General features: G+C 41.5%; 1 protein-coding gene across 1 annotated transcript in view; it reads left to right on the forward strand.

The window, feature by feature from the left end:
- The window catches only part of PDE4B (phosphodiesterase 4B), a 636,321-nt gene that overhangs the window by 525,387 nt on the left and 87,037 nt on the right, over positions 1-23,897 (forward strand). Inside the window, exon 7 of the mRNA XM_060089922.1 lies at positions 1,472-1,521. Within this exon, the coding sequence (XP_059945905.1) occupies positions 1,472-1,521 (50 nt within the window). The remainder of the gene's footprint in view (positions 1-1,471; positions 1,522-23,897) is intronic.

Below are 23,897 nucleotides of genomic sequence, written 5' to 3' on the forward strand. Positions count from 1 at the left end.
CCCTACATCATACATGAAAATTTCATGCCACAGAGAGTTTAAAAGTACCTTGCCTAGAATCACCCAGCTAGTAAATGAGTGATAAATATGAACCCTGTCCATCAGACCCTGCAACAATAAGATATTCTTACCTTGAAACTCTATTACACCTAAGGGACCAAAAATGGATTTGGAATACTTTAAATCTAGGAAAGTAATTTTGTGGCCACACCAGTAGGGAAACCCTTCCTTTTCAACCCCTTTGCAGGCCATTTAGAACTTGGCTTCCTTCCCAACCTTGCCAGTGCATCAGAATTCACAGAGCAATAGTAAAGTTACAGATTCTCACGCCTTGTCCCAGATACCCTGAAATAGACCCTCCAGGGATGGGGAAGGGAATCATATTCTCAATAGCTCCACAAGTGATCAAATGGCATCCATGTTTGAGACCCATTGGCCTGGAGTGCCACTCTCTTGCTTACTGCTAATATCCTGCTTGCCCTTTAGTGGGGCAGATGGCCCTCTATACCAATGGCTCTGGAATGTGGCCTCCAGATCAGCAACATCAGCACCATGTGGCACTAGTTAGAAATGCAAACTCTCAAGCCCACCCCAGGCAGACTGAATCAGAAACCCTGGAAGTAAGGTTCAGCAATGTGTCTTAATGAACTCTGCAGGTGATTCTCTGCACCCTAAAGTTTGAGGGCCACTGCTCTATCCTGTTTTTGGGAGGCTCTCTAGCAATGCACCCTGAATCCTGGAGAGTCTGGCAAAGCATGAGAAGGATGGCAAGAGCAGCAAAGAAAATCAGGGTTTTGGGGAGAGGGGGGTAAAAAAGATAAAGAAGGAAGAAAGAAGAACAAGAAAGAAAAGGAGAAGGAACCCTAATATTTGTGGAGCATGAGTGTGTTTGCTTGTTTCATTTGACTTGCTTTGTGATGTAGAATAATGCCCAGTTCGACGATGAAAAGCCTTTTCCGTAAGTTAGGCCACCTAGATTGCTGTTCCTAATGGCTATGTGACCTTTGGCGAGTGATTTCATCTCTCTGGGTCTCAGATTTCTGAGGTGCAAAAATGGGAGGCCTGGACTGATTAATCTCCAAGGGTTCCTCTGGCTGTAACTTTCTATAGCACTGCCCAAAGGAGTTGGGATTCATGCTTATATTTGGTGTCATTTCTGAGCAAGGGTATCATCTTTGGAGGGCCTCCTAGGGTAGGGAAACCTAAACCAGAAGGACTGGTTGGGGACCTGGAGTAAATGACTTCCTTCCTGGAGTGCTGGAGCATCCGGGAGGCTGTGCATAGGGAAATTCCAAGCCATCTGGATGTGAGAATTGCAGTCACCCACAAGTTACAGGAGCCCGCCTTCCAGAGATAGCATTATGTCACTAGGTAGCTCATTCTGACCTGGAAAACTTCCCAGTGATCATGGGGGTGCAGGGAGGGGTATTCATACAGAGACTCAGACCTTCCTTTCTCTCCCTCTCCACAGGAGGTCTCCAGCTGCTAGTCAGCCATCTGTCTCCAAAGTCAACCTGCCAGGTAAGCCATGTTATGAGGCTTATCTCCATGTTTCCAAATAACAAATGTGCCTCTTTTCCAGAACCTTTTGTAGAATAATGGCATTTGTTTGCACATCACGGCCCTCCAAATAGGTCTCTTGGTGACTTTTTTCAAAGGCAGGCTGGAGCTTTACTTCACTCCATGTGAAACCAAATGAAAAGCAGTATGAAATAATTTTCCCATCCTGTGCATGCCTCAGCTTTCAGAATGTGATGGATGTGTGGTCATGCTGCTTCCCAGAACAAGAGCAGGAGTGCAGCTTTGACCTCAGCTTGCCGGCCCCAGTGAACTCCAGGATAGCTAACCTCAAAGGTCCCAGGTGCTCCCACATTGGCCTGAGGGCCCCATGGTGAATGTTAGTGGTTTTCCTCTTAGCGTCAACTATACATCCCACTTGAATCTACATCCTTTCCAGGTGTGAAACCAAAGGCTCTTTCCAGGTCACAAATCATTTCTTTTGGAGGTCATCCAACTTTGTTCCTCAAAGGTGTTTTTAGTAAGAGAAACCTAACCTCTCATTTTTTTTAGTACTGTGCATACGCTTTTCATGTGGAGTTGAGAGCTGGAGAGAGGAAGGGCCACCTTGAAGGAACATCTTGGAGACGTGTTGGACATAAAATTCTTCTTGCCACAAGATGCAGCCAGTTACATGGCATTTTTGAAAGTGCAAAATGCAGTTTTTCCTCTTTAATCTGTCCCACTAGTATGGCAGTGGATTTGAGTAGAACCACAGGAGAAACAGTAAGATGAACTCATGCTGAGATCACCTAACACCTAATGTTGCCTCATAGGTTTCTGTTTCCCTTCGCTTTAGTCTTATGATCTTCCATGCTCAGATGTTGTGTTTTCTTGCTGATATGATGGCCATACATATAACAGAAATAATACAAAAGTCCAACTTTTAAAAGAAGAGAACAAAGGCAGTAGGTTCCTTTGGCTCACTGGCGTTTGAAGTATTAATGGTACATGCTTTAAAACATATGTTTGTGAGAAAAATATTGAGAACAAGAATAAAACTAAAAGGAAGATATTAAGCAAAGTCAAGTTTACCTCTAGAGCCCCATGATATGAAATAGAAGAAAATGGTACTCTATCCATGGACTTTAAAAATGTGGTGTGCTGATGTACTATGTCCTTTAGAAGTTTTATAAAATGAAATGAAATAACTAGAGTGTTTTAACATGTAACTGGTGTTACGTGCTGGAGATCAAAGGGGGTGGTTTCAAAACTCCTGTCATTTCATCATCTTGGCCCACTTGTGAGACACCATCACTACCATTTCTATTAGCCAAATTTACTAAGGTGGTTTTGACAACAAATCGAATATTTAAGCTATGTTTTCTTTTTCTTGTAATAAATACTGACAAACATCAGGAGAATTTGTGATATTTATGGTACTATAAATTAGCTCATTAGCCAAAGATGCTGTTGGAAAGATCACGTTGTGATTATTGGCACAGTAACTACAGCTTGGCAAGTACAGAGTCTTTTGCTAAATTCTTTTAAAACAATGGAGCAAAGAAATGACAATACCACTTAGGCAATTTGTTTTTGTCTGTCTTTGTGGCAAACTACAAAAATCCTGACTTTTCATTGGGCAGAGAATGTAGTGATACCAATTATTACATAATTATAGGTTTCAAAACCTTCTTAATGCTTAACCACAGTCAAAAAAGGAAGGAGGACACACACATCCTGTGTTTTGTTTTTATTATCAGCTTAAATAAGTCAGGCAGATTTTTCCTGTTATTTTAATATTTATCAGCATATGACAAAGAGGTGTGTTTAAATAGAAACTTTAAAGGGGAATGAAAAATAAGTGGCTCACAGCACACACAAAAAATGAAAGCTGCAGTGCTGCTTTAAAAAATGATTTATCATGATAATGAGACCAGGTTTTCATTTATTAGCACTGATGCTGAACTCATGTATTTCAATTGAAATCTAAGATAAAAGATACAAGAAACCACAATGATTTAAACAGATTTAACAACAACCCAGTTTGTTGGTAAAGCCTGGCTGACTTAGGTAACTGTATTCTTGTATAAAAAGCAAGTTTAAGATAGAGACAGAGAAAAGCCAGAGGAAAGATTCTTTTTTCTTTTTAAAACGTTTTTTTTAAATGCATCTAAATGAAGGAAATGCAATTCATTTTAAAAGCTAGTCGTCAAAAAACATGGTTAAATTGATACATTTGCTCTTACAAATTGATCATTAACTGAAAAAATTCATAGGGGAAGTCAGAACAAATCTCTCAGTCTGCAGTACCTTTCTCCTCACGGTTTAACTAAGCTTATTGTTTTTAGCTCCCATGCTACAATACAGATTTCCCTCTTCTGCAAAGGGATCCAGATTTTTTTTTTAAATCAATGTAATTGCTCCCTTTTTTGTGCTATGGAGAGAATTCCATTCTAGGATATACTCCAATTTGTGGCTTATATGTCTCCTCTATTGGAGCTCCTTGAAGACTGGGACTGTCTATACCTTATTCCTCTCTTTATCATTTAAGATACTTTTGCATAGTTATTTTCACATAGTCGGAAGATAGGTAAATGTTGAATCGAGCAGGAGGACTACATAAAGTTTAGGGACTTTATCTTAAGGAAAATGCTCATAAATTAAATTTTAGTAATGAGTCAATATTTTACCTCCATGGCTATGAAAAGCCATGCATGTTTTTACTGTTAAAAATCAGTTATTGCATTGAAATTGAAAGAAGTTTGAGACACATTCTATAACTGCACTATCTAAATCTATATATTAGTATGGTCACATAGATTTTGAACAAAAAAAGTTAAATTGAAAAAGTTGGCATTTTATACTTTAAATAGGAAAGCCAGAGTAAAGTAATAGAGAATTTAAAACCCAGAAAATATAGCAATGTGGAAATCATATGCTCCCACATTAAGGAGAAAATGTAGTAAATCCTCCTGGGGTGTTGAAAATGTTAATGCTGTGGAGTTTAATGAGCATCTCGATTTTTATCACATTTTGCCTTTTCCCAAGCATGAATTCCAGGCCTTCTCTACGTGATATGTAAGGATTGGAACAGAAAGGGAAAAAAATAGAATTGAAAAAAGAACACTCCAAACAAGGCAGGAACTTGATAATTTATCAAGGAACTTGGGTTCTGTCATCTATACACATTCAAACTGGAAAATTGAAGTAATTCTCAGGATTTCAGTCCCCCAAATTATTTTCAACAGAAAAAAAAAGGTAATTGAGGAAAATCACTGTGTATGTGTGTGTGTGTACATGAGTGAGTGTGTGCATATGTATGTTGTATGTGTAGTGTGTGTGTGTGTGTGTGTGTGTGTGTGTAGGATAATTGTCCCACTTTTCCCACCTAAACCATCCCTTGCTTTTGCATGCATTTCAGTAGTGATCATGGGTGTGTCATGAAAGTAAGAATTTACTGAAAAGATAAATTATCAAGTGTTCACTGCCTTTATGAAATGATCGTTTGCTTTGCAAAGGATTAGAGAAGTATTCCTTTTAATGACCAGCACTTCTGATTATTATAAATATGACTTGATTTTTAATAATATGTATCATATATGGAACATTTTAGCAGCCAAGTCAATGTGTAAGGTGGAATATTCTACACTAATTTTCTTCTTCCAAAGTTTACTAATAAATGTATTGAGCAGGAATATCACCCATGTAACAGATAAGATGTTTTGAAGAACAACCCCCAAGGCTATGGGTCATCGGAGATGACAGCAAACCATGTCACAAAGATGACTAGAGTATTGCCTTGAGGACTTCAGGCTAGACTGCTGCAGGCCCGAAGTGTCTCTCAGCCTGGGTATGCACAGCCTCAGCTCATGATGGTTTCAACACCAGTCAATTAGTTGTATTTCAGGAAAAGCCTGTGTACGGAGAAATAGGATGAGACAACACAAGGCTTTCCAGTAAGTCTGAAATAGCTGGGCCTAAGTGAGAAACAGACTTAATTAATATTTTTTAGTGCTCATGGGAATCCATTTCTTCTAATATGTGTCCTCTAGGTCATTCTGGGGAGGAAATGGCTTTTTACCGGTTGATAAAACAGAAGAGACTTTCTCCTAAGAAGCCTGTTTCTCAGTATGAGTTCCTCCCATGTCTTTGCTTGATTATGAACATCCCCCTGGAGGTTCATGTGTATGTGTCAGACGTAGGGTCTATTTGAGGAGTAAACAAGAGGCTCAGTGATTTACCTTGGATCTTAAGAAATTCGGAAAGTCATGATCTTGATTCAGTTTTCATTCTTTGCCAGAGCAGCCAGAGCCTAGGCTGAGAGATGGGCTGTGTGTGCACCAGTAAAGGGCTCTCTGAGAATGACAGCAATGGCCTGAGAGCTGATCTGAGTCAGATGACTGGAAATGAAGCCCAGCACAAGCAGAACGTTTTCTCGGTTTCCACATTAAGCAAGAACTGTCAAGCAGGGTTACAACACTTACAACAAATATTAATAAAATCAATCTTGTTACCAAAGGCTATGGCCACTCATGGAAAAGGAGAAATTGGAAGGAATTACAAACAGAAAGGAAGGAAGGAAGGAAGGAAGGAAGGAGAAAGAAAGAGAAAGAAAGAGAGATAAAGAAAAAAGAAAGAAAAAGAAAAAGAAAGAGAGAGAGAGAGGGAGGGCGGGAAGAAGAGAGAGGGAGGAAAGGAAAAAAAGAAAAAAACAAAAATATCAAATATTTTTTTTCTTTGTTCGAATGCTGTGTAGCCTGAATTATTGGGATAATTGCCTTAAGTATTCACCTTGAGTAATTAGGCAGTCTGCATACAGGACCATAGGGCAGATGCACTAGAAAAGTCCTAGTCATTGAGAGAATAATTTCACAAATGGTTGTCTTATAAGAATTGCTTTTGTCTAAATTAGCCCTCCTGTTGTAAGTTTACCTCAGAGCATCAACATTAAGCTGTTTATATGGATTTGCAATTATTCCATATGTGTCTAAAATTAGGTAAGTGTAAGTTGCAAAAAAAAAAAACATTGACAAGTCAACTAAAGTGTGAATAGTTAAAATGTTACCCTTGAGCAAACATCACCAAAAATAATACCTTGCTCATTAAGTGCTATTCCACTATTTGGAAATTAATTTCTAAATTTAGTGTGAATATTTCTTAGTATTAAATGGAACTGATGAGACCCTTAGCATCTCAACTCTCACTTGCTGCCTAAAGACTGGAGTTCATTCCGCCTTGATTCCACTTCACGTTTTTTGTACTGCTGAGAAACACCATCCACCCACCCCCCTGAAAGTTGGAATCATGCATGTTAGTAAGTATTTCAGTTATGCTATTGACGTCAATGGAGTCATTAAATAGATTGCTGGCCCTCCCAGAAGCAAATCACTGCCAGGGACCTAGATACAGACACGTTTTTTACAAAGACAACCATCAGGTTTTGCTATAGCAGTGAGCCAGAGAAAGGGAAAAGTTTATACTGTAGCAGACCTATCTCCAAACACAGTTTCTTTCTTTTTTTTGCCTCTTAGTTCCGGCCTTTCTTTCTCTTTGGTTACAGTAAGCTCAGACAAAGCTTAGATATTGTTGCCTGAAGGCTTTGTGTGCAAAAGCATCTCCTGTCATTGAGACCCTAAAGGGAGACACCCCACTTTTAAAAATGTGTCTCACCTTTAGCTCTGCACAGCCCATCCTGATGTTTATTTGGTGACATAAATTATCTAGGCAAATCGCTATTGTCTACCCGTAAGACTGTGCTTGATAGTTCCCTGAATACAGTTTCCTGCACATGCTCATGCACGCACGCACACACACACAATTTTGCCCTGTCTGTTGCTTCTATGTGTCTTCTAGCTGCAGCCTGTCATCTATGACTCAACCTCTATGCAGCCAGCCGGCACTGTGTTGTGGCAGCACCGGGGCTCTAAAGCAAAGGTGGAGGACGAGGCTGGGAAAAAAGCTTCCCTTGTCTCAGCTGCCTCATCCGCAGAGCCCCGCAGGAGGCTGCCCACGTGCCTGTGTCCTCCCAAACCCCAGCTGCTGCCAGCCTCAAGCCTGGTCACGCAGCTCCCAGGCGTGTCAGAGAGAGCCCTTCAGGAAACATCTGTCTGTTTCTGGGTGTTCTTGACAGGTCTGTTTACCTGGACGGCCCCAGGAGTCAGAGCCAAATCCTCCCCTCACACCTGGAGTCTCCTACCTCCCCCTCCCAGGCTCAGAGTCAGGGAACCATCTTGAGCAGACAGCTTTCTTCATATCCGGTTGTCAGAATCTACCATGTTGGCTCAGCACTCATCTCCCTTCTCCACCCTGTCCCTTTCCTCCCTGCACTCCTTATCAGTAAGTGTGTACATACTTATCAGTAAGTATGTACAGGAATGCTAGACATCCAGCCACCTTTAGTAACCCCTTTGGGTTCATCTGAAGGCCCAGACCCATCCCTCCCTCCACCTCTTCTTCTTTTCCCATATTCCTGGCTTTGAGTGGCTGTTCACTATCTTTTATCTTGCTCTTTGCCTCCCACAGACAATTCTTGTAGTCATTTCCTCTAATCTTACACTCTCCTTTTCCTCCCCATCTCCTCTCCTTCAGTTTAGCGCTTCATCTTCCCTTCCTAATCCATTGTGGTGGCCCTCCAACTTGGTTTATTGTGCTCAGTCTTTCCCCATTTCAATCCACCTTCTATTCTGGTACTAGAATTATTCTTCTAAAACCCAATTATGTTATTTTCTGAGTTGGTTATTAACCTTTACCTTCGGGATAAGATCCTTACTTCTTACCAGGTATGCAAAGTCTTTCAGAATTTGTTTCTAATTCCTTCTTTGTCCTCACCTCCCCCTTTAACCCCTGGCCCCGTGCACAGCTAATGGCTGAGATGCACTGAACTTACTGTCCCTCAAATACGCCAGGCTCTTCCTTGCCTTCCTGCCTTTGTACCTGCTGTTCCTTCTGCCTGGGCTGCCCTTCCCCGAAAATATCATTCACATATTCAGCTCAGGGATTTTCTTACGTTGTCACGGTGAATGAGTTCTTTATACCCTCTGATTATTGGACCTAGAGTCTGGATTAAACTAAATATAGAGTCTCAATCCAGTGCCTGATATATAGTATATGCTCAGTAAATACTAGTTCCTTTACCCATTCCCATCTGGAAAGTGCATTTCTTATCCTTCAGATCTCAACATATACGTCATCTTCCACAACTCATCCAAAACCACTCTCAATTATTATCTCAAAATCTCAATTATTGCACTTGTTGTATTATGCTGTAATCTTTATTTTAATTTTCACCTCTTCTAAACTGAGAGTGTCCCGATAAAGGATGAATCCTCTTTTTATATATCCGTAATTTATAGCATAAGATCTGGAACATAGTAGGTACTCAATAAATGTTTATGGAATAATCAGACAAAAGGGTGAATGCTTGTTCCTGAATCAAAAAGGATTGGAAAGGAACTGAGGCTCATAGTTGGCTTCATTCGGCCTGGCCTAAGTATCTTCTAGCTCTCAGGCATGTGCCCAGTACCAGCATCCCTGGATAATCTTGACTGCAGGTGACTTTCCTTCACTCAAAGTGAACTCTTTATTATCCATCACTTCAGCAAGAAGCGACAGTGTTAAAAGAAATGGAAAAAAATGAAAATAACTATATGTGACTAGTTTCTTGCACTATACTATGCTCTTCATGTCTAGCACAGAGCCTGGCACAAAGTAGGTACTCAGCATATTGAACTGAATTGGCTTGGGATCATGGGTCAACCGTTTAGACAAGTTACTTCTCTGAGACTCAGTTTTCTTCTCTGGAAAATGGGTATTTTAATATTCTACTCTTAAAATTGCAGGAAAGATTAAATGAGAAAAGCTATGTATAGGGATTAACAGTGAAGACTCTGGAGCCACACTGCCTCTCTCAAATCCTCGCTCCACCACTGTGTGATCTTGGGACAGTGTCCCAGTTGCCTCCTCTATAAAACTGTGATGGAAATCGTACATATCTCATATGTTGGTTATAAGGATTAAATACATAAACACATGTAAAACACTTAGAATAGCTCCCGGCCCTTAGAAAGTGTCAATATTGGTATTGATATTATTAGTGTTTTACAACACACTTCCCATAGCACCCAGCACAAAACACACGGTCAGTGTGTGACAGGTGAGAGCTCAGGCCTGCTGGCATCAGTAGGGACCCAAAACAAGCCTTGTAGAGATCTTTCTAGAAGGTTCTGATCACGTTCTCTTTCATAGTAATACAATCTAGAAGGCAGTCTTTTTCTGAAAGATTCTTTCCCCCTGAAACCATGAAAATCTGATTTTATGGAAGTAGATTTAGAGCTGAAGATAGGAGTCTCTAGGACATACAGTGGGAAGCTAAGGGAGGTGGGGGCAGAATGCAGCTGTTACCAAATGTAACAGAACATGACACAAGTGTGACTTTGTCTCTTAAAAACAGAGTGTGAAGAAGAAAGTCCAATTAGCATGCTGATAAGCTGGATCTTAGTTAAGTGAGAGTTTTCTTTTGTATAAACCTGAGAGGACTTCACTTTATAGGATAGAATAATTGCAGCTACACCACCCATTACGGTTGTATGTAAAAACCATGTTCAGGGTTGGGCACACACCTATACGGGCACAGGGGTTTCAACCCACAGAGCTCAGCAGAGAACAACAGCATAAGCTGGTGCAGAGCTTCTTTCTGGAGAGAAGACAGAACCTACTAGCAGAGTCAGCATCAGAGAGGGCTTTGACTCCTTTTGGAAAACTTTTATGCCTCTCTCAATATCCCCGTGTCCACCTACTCCCTTCTCTCCTCTTTATTGGGAGGGAGGGAGATGAGAAGGAGCTAGGGTTGGCCTAGAAAAGGATGAATGTGGACGCTGGGAGATGAAGGAGGAAGGAAGAGGACCATCTAAGTTCCCCTTTCTCCCTCCTGCATCCGCAAAACCACTTGATCCCAGGCGGGCAGGGTGAATTCATCTTGCTTGCTTCTCATCTGGCCAGCAGTTCATGAAGTTGCCTCCAGAGCTGTTCTCGGAAACCAGGAACATTTCAGGGAACAGTCCTTTCACCAGAGAGAAGAGAAACAAAGCAGGGACTGTCCCCTAGAAATAGAGAACAGGCAACAGAACTCACTGGATCTTTGTCTTGGTTTATTGTCTTGACTTACTCCCAGCTAGAGCTATTGACATGGACCAAAAGTGACCCCTTGGAGGTTTGTGTACTTTTCCCACCCCCTCTTTGACTGTCCTCGGAGCGAGCTTGGGCCATGGCGATTATCCAGCTCATTTGATCCGTGGAAGCAGCCAGGTCAGATAATGCAGCCTTTGCCCCGTCCTTCAGTTACTCTTTGGGTTTCACATTCCTGGGGTCTAGTCTGGCTAGTGCTGCTTGTCTAGTACGCTAGATCATTTCCAACACCCCACATGCCTGCCTCTTATTGCAGGAGAAGAACTCCTGTTCCATGCTGGGCACTGTGCTCGGCCCTCTGCAGACATTATTTTCTCATGAACTGAACTGTTTTGCCAATGTTATTGTCCTTGTTTCACAGATTTAGAAAAGGAGGCTCAGTGGGTATATGGGGCTTACTCAAGACACACAGTTAGTAAGTGATTAAGTCTGAACTGAAACCTAGATCTGTGTTTCTTGAAAACCCATGCTCTTCCCTCTAGTCTAGACCACACCGTCCTGGCCTCCCTGCACTGTAAACCTCGGATGTTATAACAAACGGAAAGGGGATGGTTAGAATTTCACAACAGGAGAGAAACCAAAGGAACTGAGTTATCTGCAGCCTCAATAAGTTCTATATAATAGAGAATTTCCCTTAATTCCTTTGTCATCTATCCGTTTCCTTGTAATGTGTAAGTCTTGAGAGAAATGTTTCATATACGTCCATTATTCATTTATTCAATAAACATTTATTAGATGCCTACTGTATATGAGACACTGTACTAGGCACTGGGGATACAATGAGAGAGAATTCAGAGAAGAGAATGAATTCAGACCCTGACCTTGTGGAGCTTACTGCCCAGGAAATGTCAAATGAATACGTACATGATTATACATTTGATCATTGTAATGAAGAAAAGTACAGAATGCTATAACATTGCCTCATTTTATCACCTGTGAAAGTGGGAATAATACTAGTTCTCCCCATAAGAATTGTTATAAAATTTAAATGTTATTGTAAGTAAAGCATTTAGAACATTGCCTACCAACTAGTGTTATTTACTGTTTGCTCTAATTATCATTATCATTGGTTATGGTTGGGATTAATGTAGATTAGGGGATGGGGAAGCCTTTTGTAAATACATGACTTGGACTTGAGACCTAAACACTGAGTAGGAGCTGGGTGGGTGGAGACAGTGACTAACACCTAAAAGGTGCTACAGCCAGAGACCCGGATTGATAGAGGGACAGCAAGGCACAAGGCCAGAGGTCCAGAAAGGCCAGATTGGGCAGAGAATTTGTAAACCATGGTTGAACGTGTAGCTTTTATTCTAAATCCAGTTGGGGAGCCATTAAAGGATTTTGAGAATGAGGTTGACATGATCTGATTTGAACTTTAAATACAGTACTTCCTGAACCACAAGCTTGGGCTTGTGCCCACACCTCCTATGTGCTCCCTAGCACCTGGGCTTTCTCTATCAAGATACTCAGCACCTGGGCTTCCCTGGTGGCGCAGTGGTTGAGAGTCTGCCTGCTGATGCAGGGGACCCGGGTTCGTGCCCCAGTCCGGGAAGATCCCACATGCCGTGGAGCGGCTGGAGCCGTGAGCCATGGCTGCTGAGCCTGCTCATCTGGAGCCTGTGCTCCGCAACGGGAGGGGCCACAACAGTGAGAGGCCTGCGTACCACACACACACACACACACAAAAAGATAGTCAGCACCTGCCCCTTCTGTCCACCTGCACAGTTAAGAAGGCAACCTCGGAAGGCAGACTGCCTGAGTTTAGTTCTGGTTCTATTCCTTTCTTTCTGGATGATTGTAGGTAAGTAATTCAACGTCTCTGGGCCTTGGTTTCCTCATCTGTACAATGGGGAAAATAATAGGACCTTTGGCATAGGATACTATTGTTATGAGAGCTAAATTAATTTATGTAAAGTGTCTAGCACAATGGCTGGCACTCAGAAAGCACTAAATAAATGCTAATATTCTTAACATATTGTAACTGCTTGTTTTCTTGATTGCCTACACCATTAGCTGTGTGGTCAGTGCCTGGCACAGGGCAGGTGCTCAAAAACCTACTGAAAAAAGAATTAACAATGAAAGAGAGGTAGTGCAATGAATTGTAAGTAAAAGAAGAGACATATGGCTGTTCTACTCATGGAAAAATGGACTTCCTTGAGTCAGGGGTGGATTCTGATAAGGAGGAACTTACTTATGGGGGACAGAGAAACTGGATGATTTGCAGCTGCCCGGCTGCTCCAGCTTTGGTGAACTTGAAACAGTGGGACAAAAAATTTGTTTCAGAATCTAGATTGCCATCTGCACAAAAAGAAAATTGGGCTCATGAAAGAAAGCCGTTTCATTTTCCTAGGCTAAGTGACTGTCTCTCTGAAGGCAAAGGCAAGGCTGACCCTCCGGAGTTCTCTGTGTGCTTGCTTTGGAAGGACAGTCCCATCAAAGAGCCAGTCATCCTACCGAGAACTTGACACTGTGATTTCCTTTTCATCCCTGCATTGCTAGTAGGGCCTCAAACTAACAGAGGCTCAGTTCTAGGAAGTCAACACACACCTTAAGTGTGGTACCTAAGCATGGAGAGAGGCTTTTCACATGTTTGTACAGCTGGGCAGTCTTAGGCACTCAGCTCCTTTACACCTACATGCAGAGTACCTGCCCAGACAAACAATGAACCCTTTGGCTCCCTAAATGTGCCAGCTCAATGCCATGTGCATGTGTGCGTATGTGAGTGCATGTGCATGACGGTTTGTTACTTTTTTATCCCAGGGGAAATAAGGGTTCTTCTCATGCACTTTGTCAACACGATGCATCTCTATCTTCACTGACCTGGTTTTCCATTATTTTTTCCTCCCTCATCACAGTTTTGACCAGCCTGTCTCTCTTTACCCTCAGAACGTTTCTAGGCCTCCCTCTGATTTACCAATCTCTCCACGCCCCTCACACTTCCAAACCACCTTCCCTGCAGTCCTTTTTTTTGGGGGTGGGGGGAGGCCACGCTGCGAGGCTTGTGGAATCTTAATTCTCTGACCAGGGATGGAACCCATGCCCCCTAAAACAGAAGCGTGGAGTCCTAACCCCTGGACCACCAGGAAATTCCCAGTCCTCTTTTTTTGTGTGTGTGGTACGCGGGCCTCTCACTATTGTGGCCTCTCCCGTTGCGGAGCACAGGCTCTGGATGCGCAGGCTCAGCGACCATGACTCACGGGCCCAGCCGCTCCGCGGCATGTGGGATCTTCCCGGACCAGGGCTCAAACCCGTGTCCCCAGCATCGGCAGGCAGACTCTCAACCACTGCGCCACCAGGGAAGCCCCCCAGTCCTCTTAATCTGACTCAAAAGTTACCTGTGGAAAGCCTCCTGCAATTAGTCCTGCCTAGTGTCATAACTGCGCACTGTAATTACATTATATTGGACTATGCATGTCCTGTGTTGCTTTTAAAAAGCATCCTAGTTCTTTAGGCCATGGGCCTAAGTTCTTTCTACATCATTCATCCATTTGTTCAGGTTTTAGTGTATTCCTTATGCTACACTTTTTTTTATTATGGCCTGTCACCAAGCCAGTGGAGAGGGGAAGTACTAATGTGAATAAGACACAGAATCTGATCTTGATTGCGCACCAAGTAGAAATAAGACTCTAGAGAAAAAGCTATATGAAGATATGTTCCATATCAGTCAGGATTCTCCACAGAAACAGAACCCGTGGGAGACTCTATTTATACGTACATACATACATACATACATATGTATATGTGACTTATTTTGAGGATTTGGCTCATGTGATTGTGGGGACCAGCAGTTTGAAATCCACAGTGCACACCGGAAACTCAGGCAAGAGTAAATGCTTCAGTCTCGAGGCAGAATCTGTCCTTTACCGAGCAACCTCAGTTTTTGCCCTTAAGACCTTCAGCTGATTGGATGAAGCCCACCAACATCATCCAAAGTTATCTCTTTTACTTGAAGTCCACTGATGGTAGATGTTAACCACATGTACAAAATGCCTACAGCAACATCTAGATCTGCGTTGATTAAATAGCTGGGTCCTAGCCAGGTTGACACATAAAACTAAGCATCACAGGGACCAACCAACCAACAAAAATCTCATCTTGGGAATCAGACCAGAAATATGCCCTGCTCTGCTACAAATAAATATATAAGATCCAGGAAAATAAAAGTCTTTATATTTCTTCTGACTAATCGAGACTATTCTTCAAAACACAGTAAAATAACCATTCCTCTCAGCTCACAGAAATGTTTTGAAAACCATATGATAGTTTTGAAAGACCAGGAGTGCAAAGTGGTGGGATTCTGAGCCTGGGATGGTGGCCAGGCAGCTGCAGCACCCTGCCTCAGTGCTGGTGACACCGCATCAGCATCCTCCACGTCGTTCTCTCTACTGAGTGGCTGTGAGAAAAAAAGAGAAAATCTTGGGCTTCACAGGATGTACAATAATGCCAGTCAATTTGTGCCCCATGTCTAGAGACCACAACCAATGATCTTGGACTTAATAGGGAGAAATATCTCAAAAAAGGTTAATTTTGGCCTGAAATATCTCAGGGTGGTGGGAGTGGAGGAGTGAGGTGGGAATCCTCTTTATGTATATTACTTATTTCCACCAAATGGGGTTTTGAAACATTCATGTCCTCTTACACAATTTGGAAATTTTAACACCAACCCTATTCTCCAGGTCGTTCTTGGGACTCCTTCCTTCTCAAATGTGAGTTTGAACATCTCCATTATTTCCATTTCCCCTCTGAGTCCTGTGCTCCTGTCACTGAGAAAGCACGTATTCAGAGCTGAAGCCTCCAGCCCCCGTGCAGAACACTTTGCACCAGGCAATTCTCCATGCCCTGTTCACAGGCTTGTGTTCACCAGGGTTCCAAGTGGCTGCTCTTACCTCTGCATCTCAGTAAGATCCCCAGGTATTTTAATCCTAAGGCACGTGGCTCCTGTAACCCCTCCCAGTCTGGAATACCTCAGACCTATGATCCTGCCTTCAAGGTGCAATTTCCTCCTAAGTCTCACTGATCTTTTCATAAAGAATTGCTCTCAGCAAATGATTTAACTGTTGATATTTTCTGGAGTTTAGAGAATTAGCATCTCACCAGGTTTGTTCCCCCAAATCTTACCTTTTCTTCAGGTCTTGAGTAACTTGTTTTACTCAACTTCTAGAAACACTTACCTCTACCTCCTCTTTTTCTACAGCACTGGAATGTGCTACTTCTCATCTATTTCCTAATTTTGTTGGAGGAATTACTTATTACCCACCCCCCACCCCTGACTCCTCAAGTTTCTGTGGAGGGAATTCACTCCAGTCTTTGACAGAGAACAGTCTTTCTTCACCATTCTGTGCTACTAGGGAAGAAAGCAAAGGCAGATTACAGTGGGTGGAATTTGTAAGAGAGATTTTTGTGTCCATGAGCCATTTGCCCCATTAGAGATTTGGCAGAAAATAGAAGGGGTTTCTCTGGGAAGTGACTCATTCTGCCTTCCCCTGTTGGAAGATCACTTGTCTAGATAGATGTAGAAAGTTTAACTTGGGATTCCATCATTCAGCAGAAGGGTGGACTTGGTCAATTCTGAGATGTTTCTGCATTAGGAGTATCTGTGAGAGGACAGTGGTTTGATCAATTAGTTTCAGCTCTACACTGCCCCCAAAGTGTGTATTTCCAAAGAGCTCTCCATAAAGCACTTGTTTCAATTACAAGGCATGGGAGAGAAGTATTAACATACTATTAGACCCCTACTAAGTAAATACTGTATTTGCTATTAGGAACTCTGCACATGAGATCTCTTTTCTTCTTCAACAACCCCTTATAGAGTCCATATTATTATTCCTTTTTTAAATCAGTGAAATCCTGCCTCAATGAGGGTAACTAACAGTATAATAGCACTCAATTGGTAAGTAACAAAGCTAGGATTTGAACCCTGGCTTGTTTGACTCCAAAGCCTATATACTTGGCACTAGCCCTCTGTGCTATCAGGTAAGTACAAGTGCCTCTGGCTATGGCCACACAGGTACCTGCCTTAAAGGTACACACACCATGGATTTGGTGTTTACATCAGCTGCTTCAATCATGTTCAGCTTTCTCTGGACAATACCCTTTTGTTCCTGTGCTACATTTAATCTATGCCTTACTCTGGATTCTAGGACTAGAGAAAATCTAAAGGAAAGTGTGATTCAAGCCCTTGTCTCCCCTCAAGGAAATCACTGAGCCAGTGGAGAGGTGACAGTCTTCCTCTGTTCTAGGAATAAGTCCTCTTCACTGAAAGGTATTTCTTTGGGGTATTGAGTAGGACAACCTGGCAGGGAGAGGAGGCAAGGGAGAAATTTTAGGACAGAGCAGAGTACTGGGGCAATTATCTCCGTACCATGACTCACTGCTGGGAAGATATCCTGGCCTCTGACATCACAAGGAGCAAGAGTTCGATTTCAGATCTGTAGTGAAACTGGGGCTTGGCTCACTTGCACACAAGGAGGCAGCTGTCCAATTCTAGGCTGGCTCTGGAAAGTCCCGTTTTGAATAATTTGCTTCTTACGGTGTTTGTTCAACTTCTCTACCTCAAATGAAACTGTGTGACTTAAATGAAAGAGCACTGAGCTGGAACTCAGGAAACTGAATTTTAGTACTGGTACCAACCAGGTGTGTGACCTGAGGTAAATCTTTTAACCTCAGACTTAGTCATCTTTATTTTGAATTATTTTGAGTCTTTGAGTCTAGAATCCAATTTTACAGAGCCTTCAAACTTCCAAAATGGCTCCTGGCCCAGAAATGGTGGTGTGTGGGTGTTGGGATGGATCATTTTTTTGTCAGAGAAGAAACAGCCTCTGAGCTAGTTACTGGTGATTCTGGAGTTCAAGCCCAGGTCTCATGGGTTTGGCTCCAAAACCTCCACTCATTCCCACCCTGACTTTGGCTATATTATTGTTACATAACACAGTGCATCTTTATTATTTTCCTAATCCCTGCCAGCCGTAGTTGGCACAATTCAACAGCAAATGGTCATTGAGTCCTTATGAGTGCTGGGGAAACAAAACTGAAGGGGAGGTGGTCCTTCACCTCAGCTTAAAAGCATTCTCACAGGGAGATTCTGGAGCCAGACTGCCTGCGTTTAGATCCCCATTCTACTACTTATTAGGCTAATGACTTCTTAAACCTGCTTGTTACCTCAGATCTTCATTCTAATTTTCTTCATCTTTAATACCTTCCTCTTAGAGTCGTTATGAAGATTCAGTGAGTTACTTCATATAAAACATTTAAAATAGTGCCAGTCACAGAGTAATGACTGGATACATAATTGTTGTTCTTGTTACTATTATATATGTTTGTTAGCCCCCTTATGGCAGGAGCCTGGGAAGGTTGCAACCGGGTCTTGTTCATTGGCACTTAATAAAAGTTTGCTGGATGCAATTATTCAACAGCTATGTACAATGCTTGTACTATGTGCAAAGCCCTCTGCTTTGGTAGAATCCAACAGCCTACTTAGGAAAAAGTCACTATGTCTTAAAGCTTATGTAATTATAATTTGAAAACTTTTTTTCCTTAAATATTCTTTTCTTGTGGCCCTTGTTTAGAAAGGGTTTAAGGAAGGGCTTAGGAGGAAAATATTCTTCATATGTACTTATTGACTTAATCAGGCAAGCCATCTGGAAGCAGAGGGGTTAACAGTAGGCCAATGGGACGATTAGTCTTTCTTAAAGGAAAAACCTCTTTTAGAACTCTGAAATCAGACATTCTCTCATTCACTCACCATTTTGTTCATTCACTTATTCATTCATTCACTCTAAAATCACCCAGTGACGACTCACTATGACATGAATCAGACATTGTGCTGGGTGATGGGTATACAGGAGTGAATAAGATGCAGTTTCTTCTCTTGAAGAGCTCAGTCTTGTGGGGTAGACAAACATAAATGGTTATATAATAGCATATGATAAGAATTTGCCTAAAGCATGAGTGCTCTGGACACTCAGAGGAAGGCCAGTGCTTAGGAGCGGGCTTCTACCCTCGGTACAAATAACACTCTGTACTGTGCTATATGTAGGAATTTTATAAATAAGTTGTTATTGAATTTAAAAATATTAGTATTTCCCATAGCCGGATCATTCATTACACAGCTAAGTTTCTTTTAGCCATTTCAGCTCAAGTCAGTGTGTTCACTGAGTACCTGTTATTACTAAGTGGATTAGGAGAATATGGGTTAATTGTTTTTCATTGTTTATATAATTATTATTTTTTATGATTTTTTTATTGGAGTGTAGTTGCTTTACAGTATTGTGTTACTGTATACTGTACAATATTGTGTTACTGTATACTGTACAGCTATATGTATACACATATCCCCTCTTTTTTTGGATTTCCTTCTCATTTAGGTCACCACAGAGCACTGAGTAGAGTTCCCTGTGCTATACAGTAGGTTCTCATTAATACGGGTTAATTTTGTCCTGAGCCACTAGAATGACGAAGGTATAGGAGATATGATTTGAACTCTGCCCTGAAGGATGGGTAAGACTTCACAGGGCAAAAGTTGAGAAATACTGTTCAAGAAAGTAGATCAAGGAATTCATGGAAAAGACTCTGACAAGTACAGGTTTCTGGTAACTGACTATACTGCTGAACTGAATGAATAAGCATTTTCAGAACTCTAATGGAAAACTGATGAATTCATAAAAGTGTGAACAAAAGATCAAGATGAAAAAAAATTAATTACATGGGACTGAGTGAACTGATGAGGATGATTATAATTTTTGTGACTTTCTGTTTGAATTAAAAGAAAGAAAGAAAGAAAGAAAGAAAGTAGATCATGCTCAAAAAAAGGTATAGTGGCCCAAAGAGTGTGGGCTGAGTTATTGGAACGAAAGTCATTGTGAAGGATTCGTGAAGGGAGGATAGGTAGGGGTATGTAGCGGGGGAGCAGGAAGGAAAGATTGGTGGGAGAACAATAGGGGGCTTTGTATACCTAGCACACAAGCTGAAAATTTATTTTATGTGCAGCACGGAGCCACTGATATTTGTTCTGCCGGGGAGCACGTTGTCAGAGCTGTGCTCTTCAGGATGGTTAATGTGGTGTGTTTGCTATGGTGGCAGGAAACAGTGCGAGGCTTGGAGTCAGAAATCATGAGAGAATTTCAGTTCATCCATTGACTAGCTGTGTGATCTTGAGCAAGTTGATAACCCTTTCTGAGCTTTATTTTAGCCTCCTCACCTACATGGTAAACAAGATTAAACCTCCTTAAAAGAGCAGCAGCAAAAACAACCACAATTTTCATTGATCACTGCTCCCTGTGTAGCATTGGGTTAGGCCATTTCTATGTAATGTTTAAGCCTCAAAACAACTCTATGAGTACTTAATATAAGTTTACCATATGATCACTCTTAGGCATCTATACAAGAGAACTGAAGATATATATATCCACAGAAAGTCTTGACACAAATGTTCTTAGCAGCATTATTTACAATAGCTAAAAAGTGGAAACAACCCAACTGTCTATCAACTGGTGAATAGATAGAAAAAGGTGCTACATCCATGCAATGAAATGTTTTTCACCAGTAGAAAGGAATAAACTAAGGATACATGCTACATACAACATGGATGAACCTCAAAAGTATTATATTCAGTGAAAGAAGCCAGACATGAGATACTCCATATTGTATGATACCATAAATTGTATTTTATCTGCATGAAATATCCAGAAAAACAAAGACATAAAGACAAAACCTGGGGCAGTGGTAGGAGACAGGGATTAACAGTAAAGGTTCATGTGGGATCATATTGGGGCGGTAAAAATGGTTTTAAGTTGATCTGTATTGATGGTTGCACAACTTAGTAAATCTACTAAAAATCACTGAATTGTACACTTGAAAAAGGTGAAGTATGTGGCATGCAAAATAGCCTCAATAAAATTATTCTTAAAGCCAAAACAACTCTATGAAGGAATTCCTGTTCTCATCTCTGCTCTACAGATGAGGCTACTGACTTTCTCAAAGCCACACATATATATGGAATCTAAGAAAAAAAAATGTCATGAAGAACCTAGGGGTAAGACAGGAATAAAGACACAGACCTACTAGAGAATGGACTTGAGGATATGGGGAGGGGGAAGGGTAAGCTGTGACAAAGTGAGAGAGTGGCATGGACATATATACACTACCAAACGTAAAATAGCTAGTGGGAAGCAGCCGCATAACACAGGGAGATCAGCTTGATGCTTTGTGACTGCCTAGAGGGGTGGGATAGGGAGGGTACGAGGGAGAGAGACGCAAGAGGGAAGAGATATGGGAACATATGTATATGTATAACTGATTCACTTTGTTATAAAGCAGAAACTAACACACTATTGTAAAGCAATTATACTCCAATAAAGATGTAAAAAAAAAAAAGTAGAAAAGTGATGGATATGTTAACTAAGCTTACTGTGGTAATCATTTCACAACATATATGTGTAGCAATCATCACACTGTACACCTTAAAATTACACAATGTTGTATGTCAACTATATCTCAATAAAACTGGTTAGGGGGGAGTAGTGGAGCTAGGATTGGAAACTCTTTCTGCCTGATCCTGAGCCCATGTCCTTGGCTACTGTTCATACTGTACCCTTTCTTATGTGACAAAGTGGTTGTGAGAATTAAATTAAATGTAGGATACACATTTGATTACATTATACATAAAGCAGGCATGTGCTCAGCTCTCAGAAAATCTTAGCGGATTCTGATTTTGGTAGCCGTTGGCCAGATGGATTAGAGGGGTTTGAGAGGAGACCTGGTAAAGGGCAGTCCAGGCAGAAGGTACCAGGAGACTGCCCAGGGTTTAATCAGGAGGAAAGAACAGAAGATGTAGAAGAGGAAGGCCAGCTAGGATTAGGGTCTTATTCGTCACATATTTTAACTTATCTAAATAAACATGTAGGATGCCTGGCTCTACTATGAGTTAAAACAAAGAACAGAGGTCTTTCTTTCCTTCAGCAAACAGCTGACACACATTCCCATCATAAATTTTGTAATTCAGGATGTAAAACCAAATCCAACAGCCCAACCCAGCCAGAAGGTTAAATAAATAAGTGCTAAATAAATAAATGTAGATGTTGTTCCTTTGCCCATGTGTCTCTACAGAAGATGCCACGTGCTTCTGTTCATTGAAGTCTACTAGTCCGTTTCCTTCTGTGTAAATTTGGGGAACCAGCCTACTCAGGGTTGTGAGTTGAAACTTTAAGGAGTTGAAACTTTGGGGATGTTTTGTTTTACATTTTCCCATGAAGAGCACCACTGTTAATAATAATTCTGAATCACAGGTGAGAGATCACACCTAACATCTCCTCTTTTGTTTTGAAATGCTGTTAAAACTCCAAAGGCAGAAACACAGCCCACAGCCTTGGCAGATGTCGGACTCTGCAGGACTGAATGGGGTTTTTCCTGAGTTACTTTCGATGATTGATACTTTGTGACCCAGATGTGTCTGCCACATGGAGAAACTTTATTATGAATAAATCCACATTCCCCCCAAACAAACAAGACGGCATGGCAAACAGTGGTGTTTGCTCTGTTATACATTTGGGTTGGTTTTTCATCATTTCCAAGGACCAAGGCCCTGGATGTTTCCCATTGCACTGGTGAAAAAAAAAAAGTGAGAATTCAATTTGCCTATTTTGGCCACATAAACATGAGACAATTTGTGGTCACCAAGTCAGGACTCCTCATTCCGTTGGGCTTGGTAGCAGCGGATGGGGTCATGAGGCTCCCTAGGGAGGACAGTATTGAATGTGGAAGTGCATAGGATCTAAGCCATGTGGTATGGAGACTATTCAAAACACCTCCTGGTTTTATGGCATTCAGTCTTTGAGTCACAGTCCCCAAAGAGCCAGGAAAAGCTAGTGTGTGTCTGCCATGGTAATTAAGTGTTCAAGTCTGAAGAAGCTTGAAGAAACCTTAAATGTAGCAAAACTACTTCTGCCAGCTTTGTTCACTGTTTCGAGAGCTCACCCAATCAGAGCTCATTCAAGATCCCTTTATTGGACACTGACGCTATGTGTAGCACTGTCCCAAACACTGTGAACAATATTAAATTAGGGTCGCAGCCTTCGAGGAGATTGCAGTGAGTGAGGATGGGAATATTTCAATGTGAACCATTTAATCATTTAAATAATGGTCAAAGTGGTAAGAGGTGGTTTCCTCCTCAGTGAAGCCTTTCAGAGCTGCCCCACCTTCACCACTTGTGTGTTGAAGGTTCATGTCTGAACTCAATTTGATGTAACTCTACTAGAATGGGATCACGGAAAGGTCATAAATTTTAGAGTCAGAAGCACTCAAATCTAAATTCCCCATTGCCCATGAATTAGCTGGATTGTAAGCTCCCAGAGGACAAGTCTGTTTAAACATGGTGTTTAGAACTCAGCACGGTGCCTGACATTTACTAGACACTCTATAAATATTTGCTGTTGAATACCTAAATTAACCGTGGAACCCTAGCAAAGTTAACCTGTGAGTCCAGAGTCCCCCACCGGGGTGGTACAGGAGTAATCACACCTGCCTGATAGGCGTTAGGAAGTTGTCCAGAATGATGTTTGAGGATGGAGACTCTGGAGTCCCTCTGTCTGGGCCTGAATTCCGACCTGTCATTTATTAGTTCTGTGGTTTTGAGCAAATAACTTGTCTTTGCCTCAGTTTCCCACACTATCAAGTAAGGATAATATTGTAATACTTCCTACCTCTTAGGTTTGTTGTGAGGATTAAATAAATGAACATCTGTATAGTCCTTAGACGAGGGCCTGGCACGTAGTATGTGCTATAAAAATATTTGTTAAATAATAATAAATAAATAAATAAAATGGAAAAAGAAAATGGGTTTGCATGGGAATTAATGAGTATTGATGCTGTAAAATGCTTAACATAACCTGGTTCAAATGATGCTGAATAAATGTTAGTTCAAAGAGCTTTATATTTGATCCTCATTTCCTAAGCCAGTGCCTGGCTCATTAAAAAATGCACAAAATGGAATATAATTATTAAGAGAGTGCTATTAAGTTTTCTGAGGATCACGAGGACCTTGTGGGCTAGCAATACGGGGAGGGGTTTCATCAAGGACAGGGAATTAAAGTTGGCTCTTGGTTAGGAATTAAATAGTCAGGGTTAAGGAGTTCATGGAGGAGGCATATAATCTGCATAAACTGGAGGGAGGAAAAATCCAATCACAGTCACAAGATGCTCCATCATCAACAGGACTTGGC

The sequence above is a fragment of the Mesoplodon densirostris genome, chromosome 2 (genome assembly GCF_025265405.1).
Source record: "Mesoplodon densirostris isolate mMesDen1 chromosome 2, mMesDen1 primary haplotype, whole genome shotgun sequence".
In the NCBI taxonomy this organism is placed as follows: Eukaryota; Metazoa; Chordata; class Mammalia; order Artiodactyla; family Ziphiidae; genus Mesoplodon; species Mesoplodon densirostris.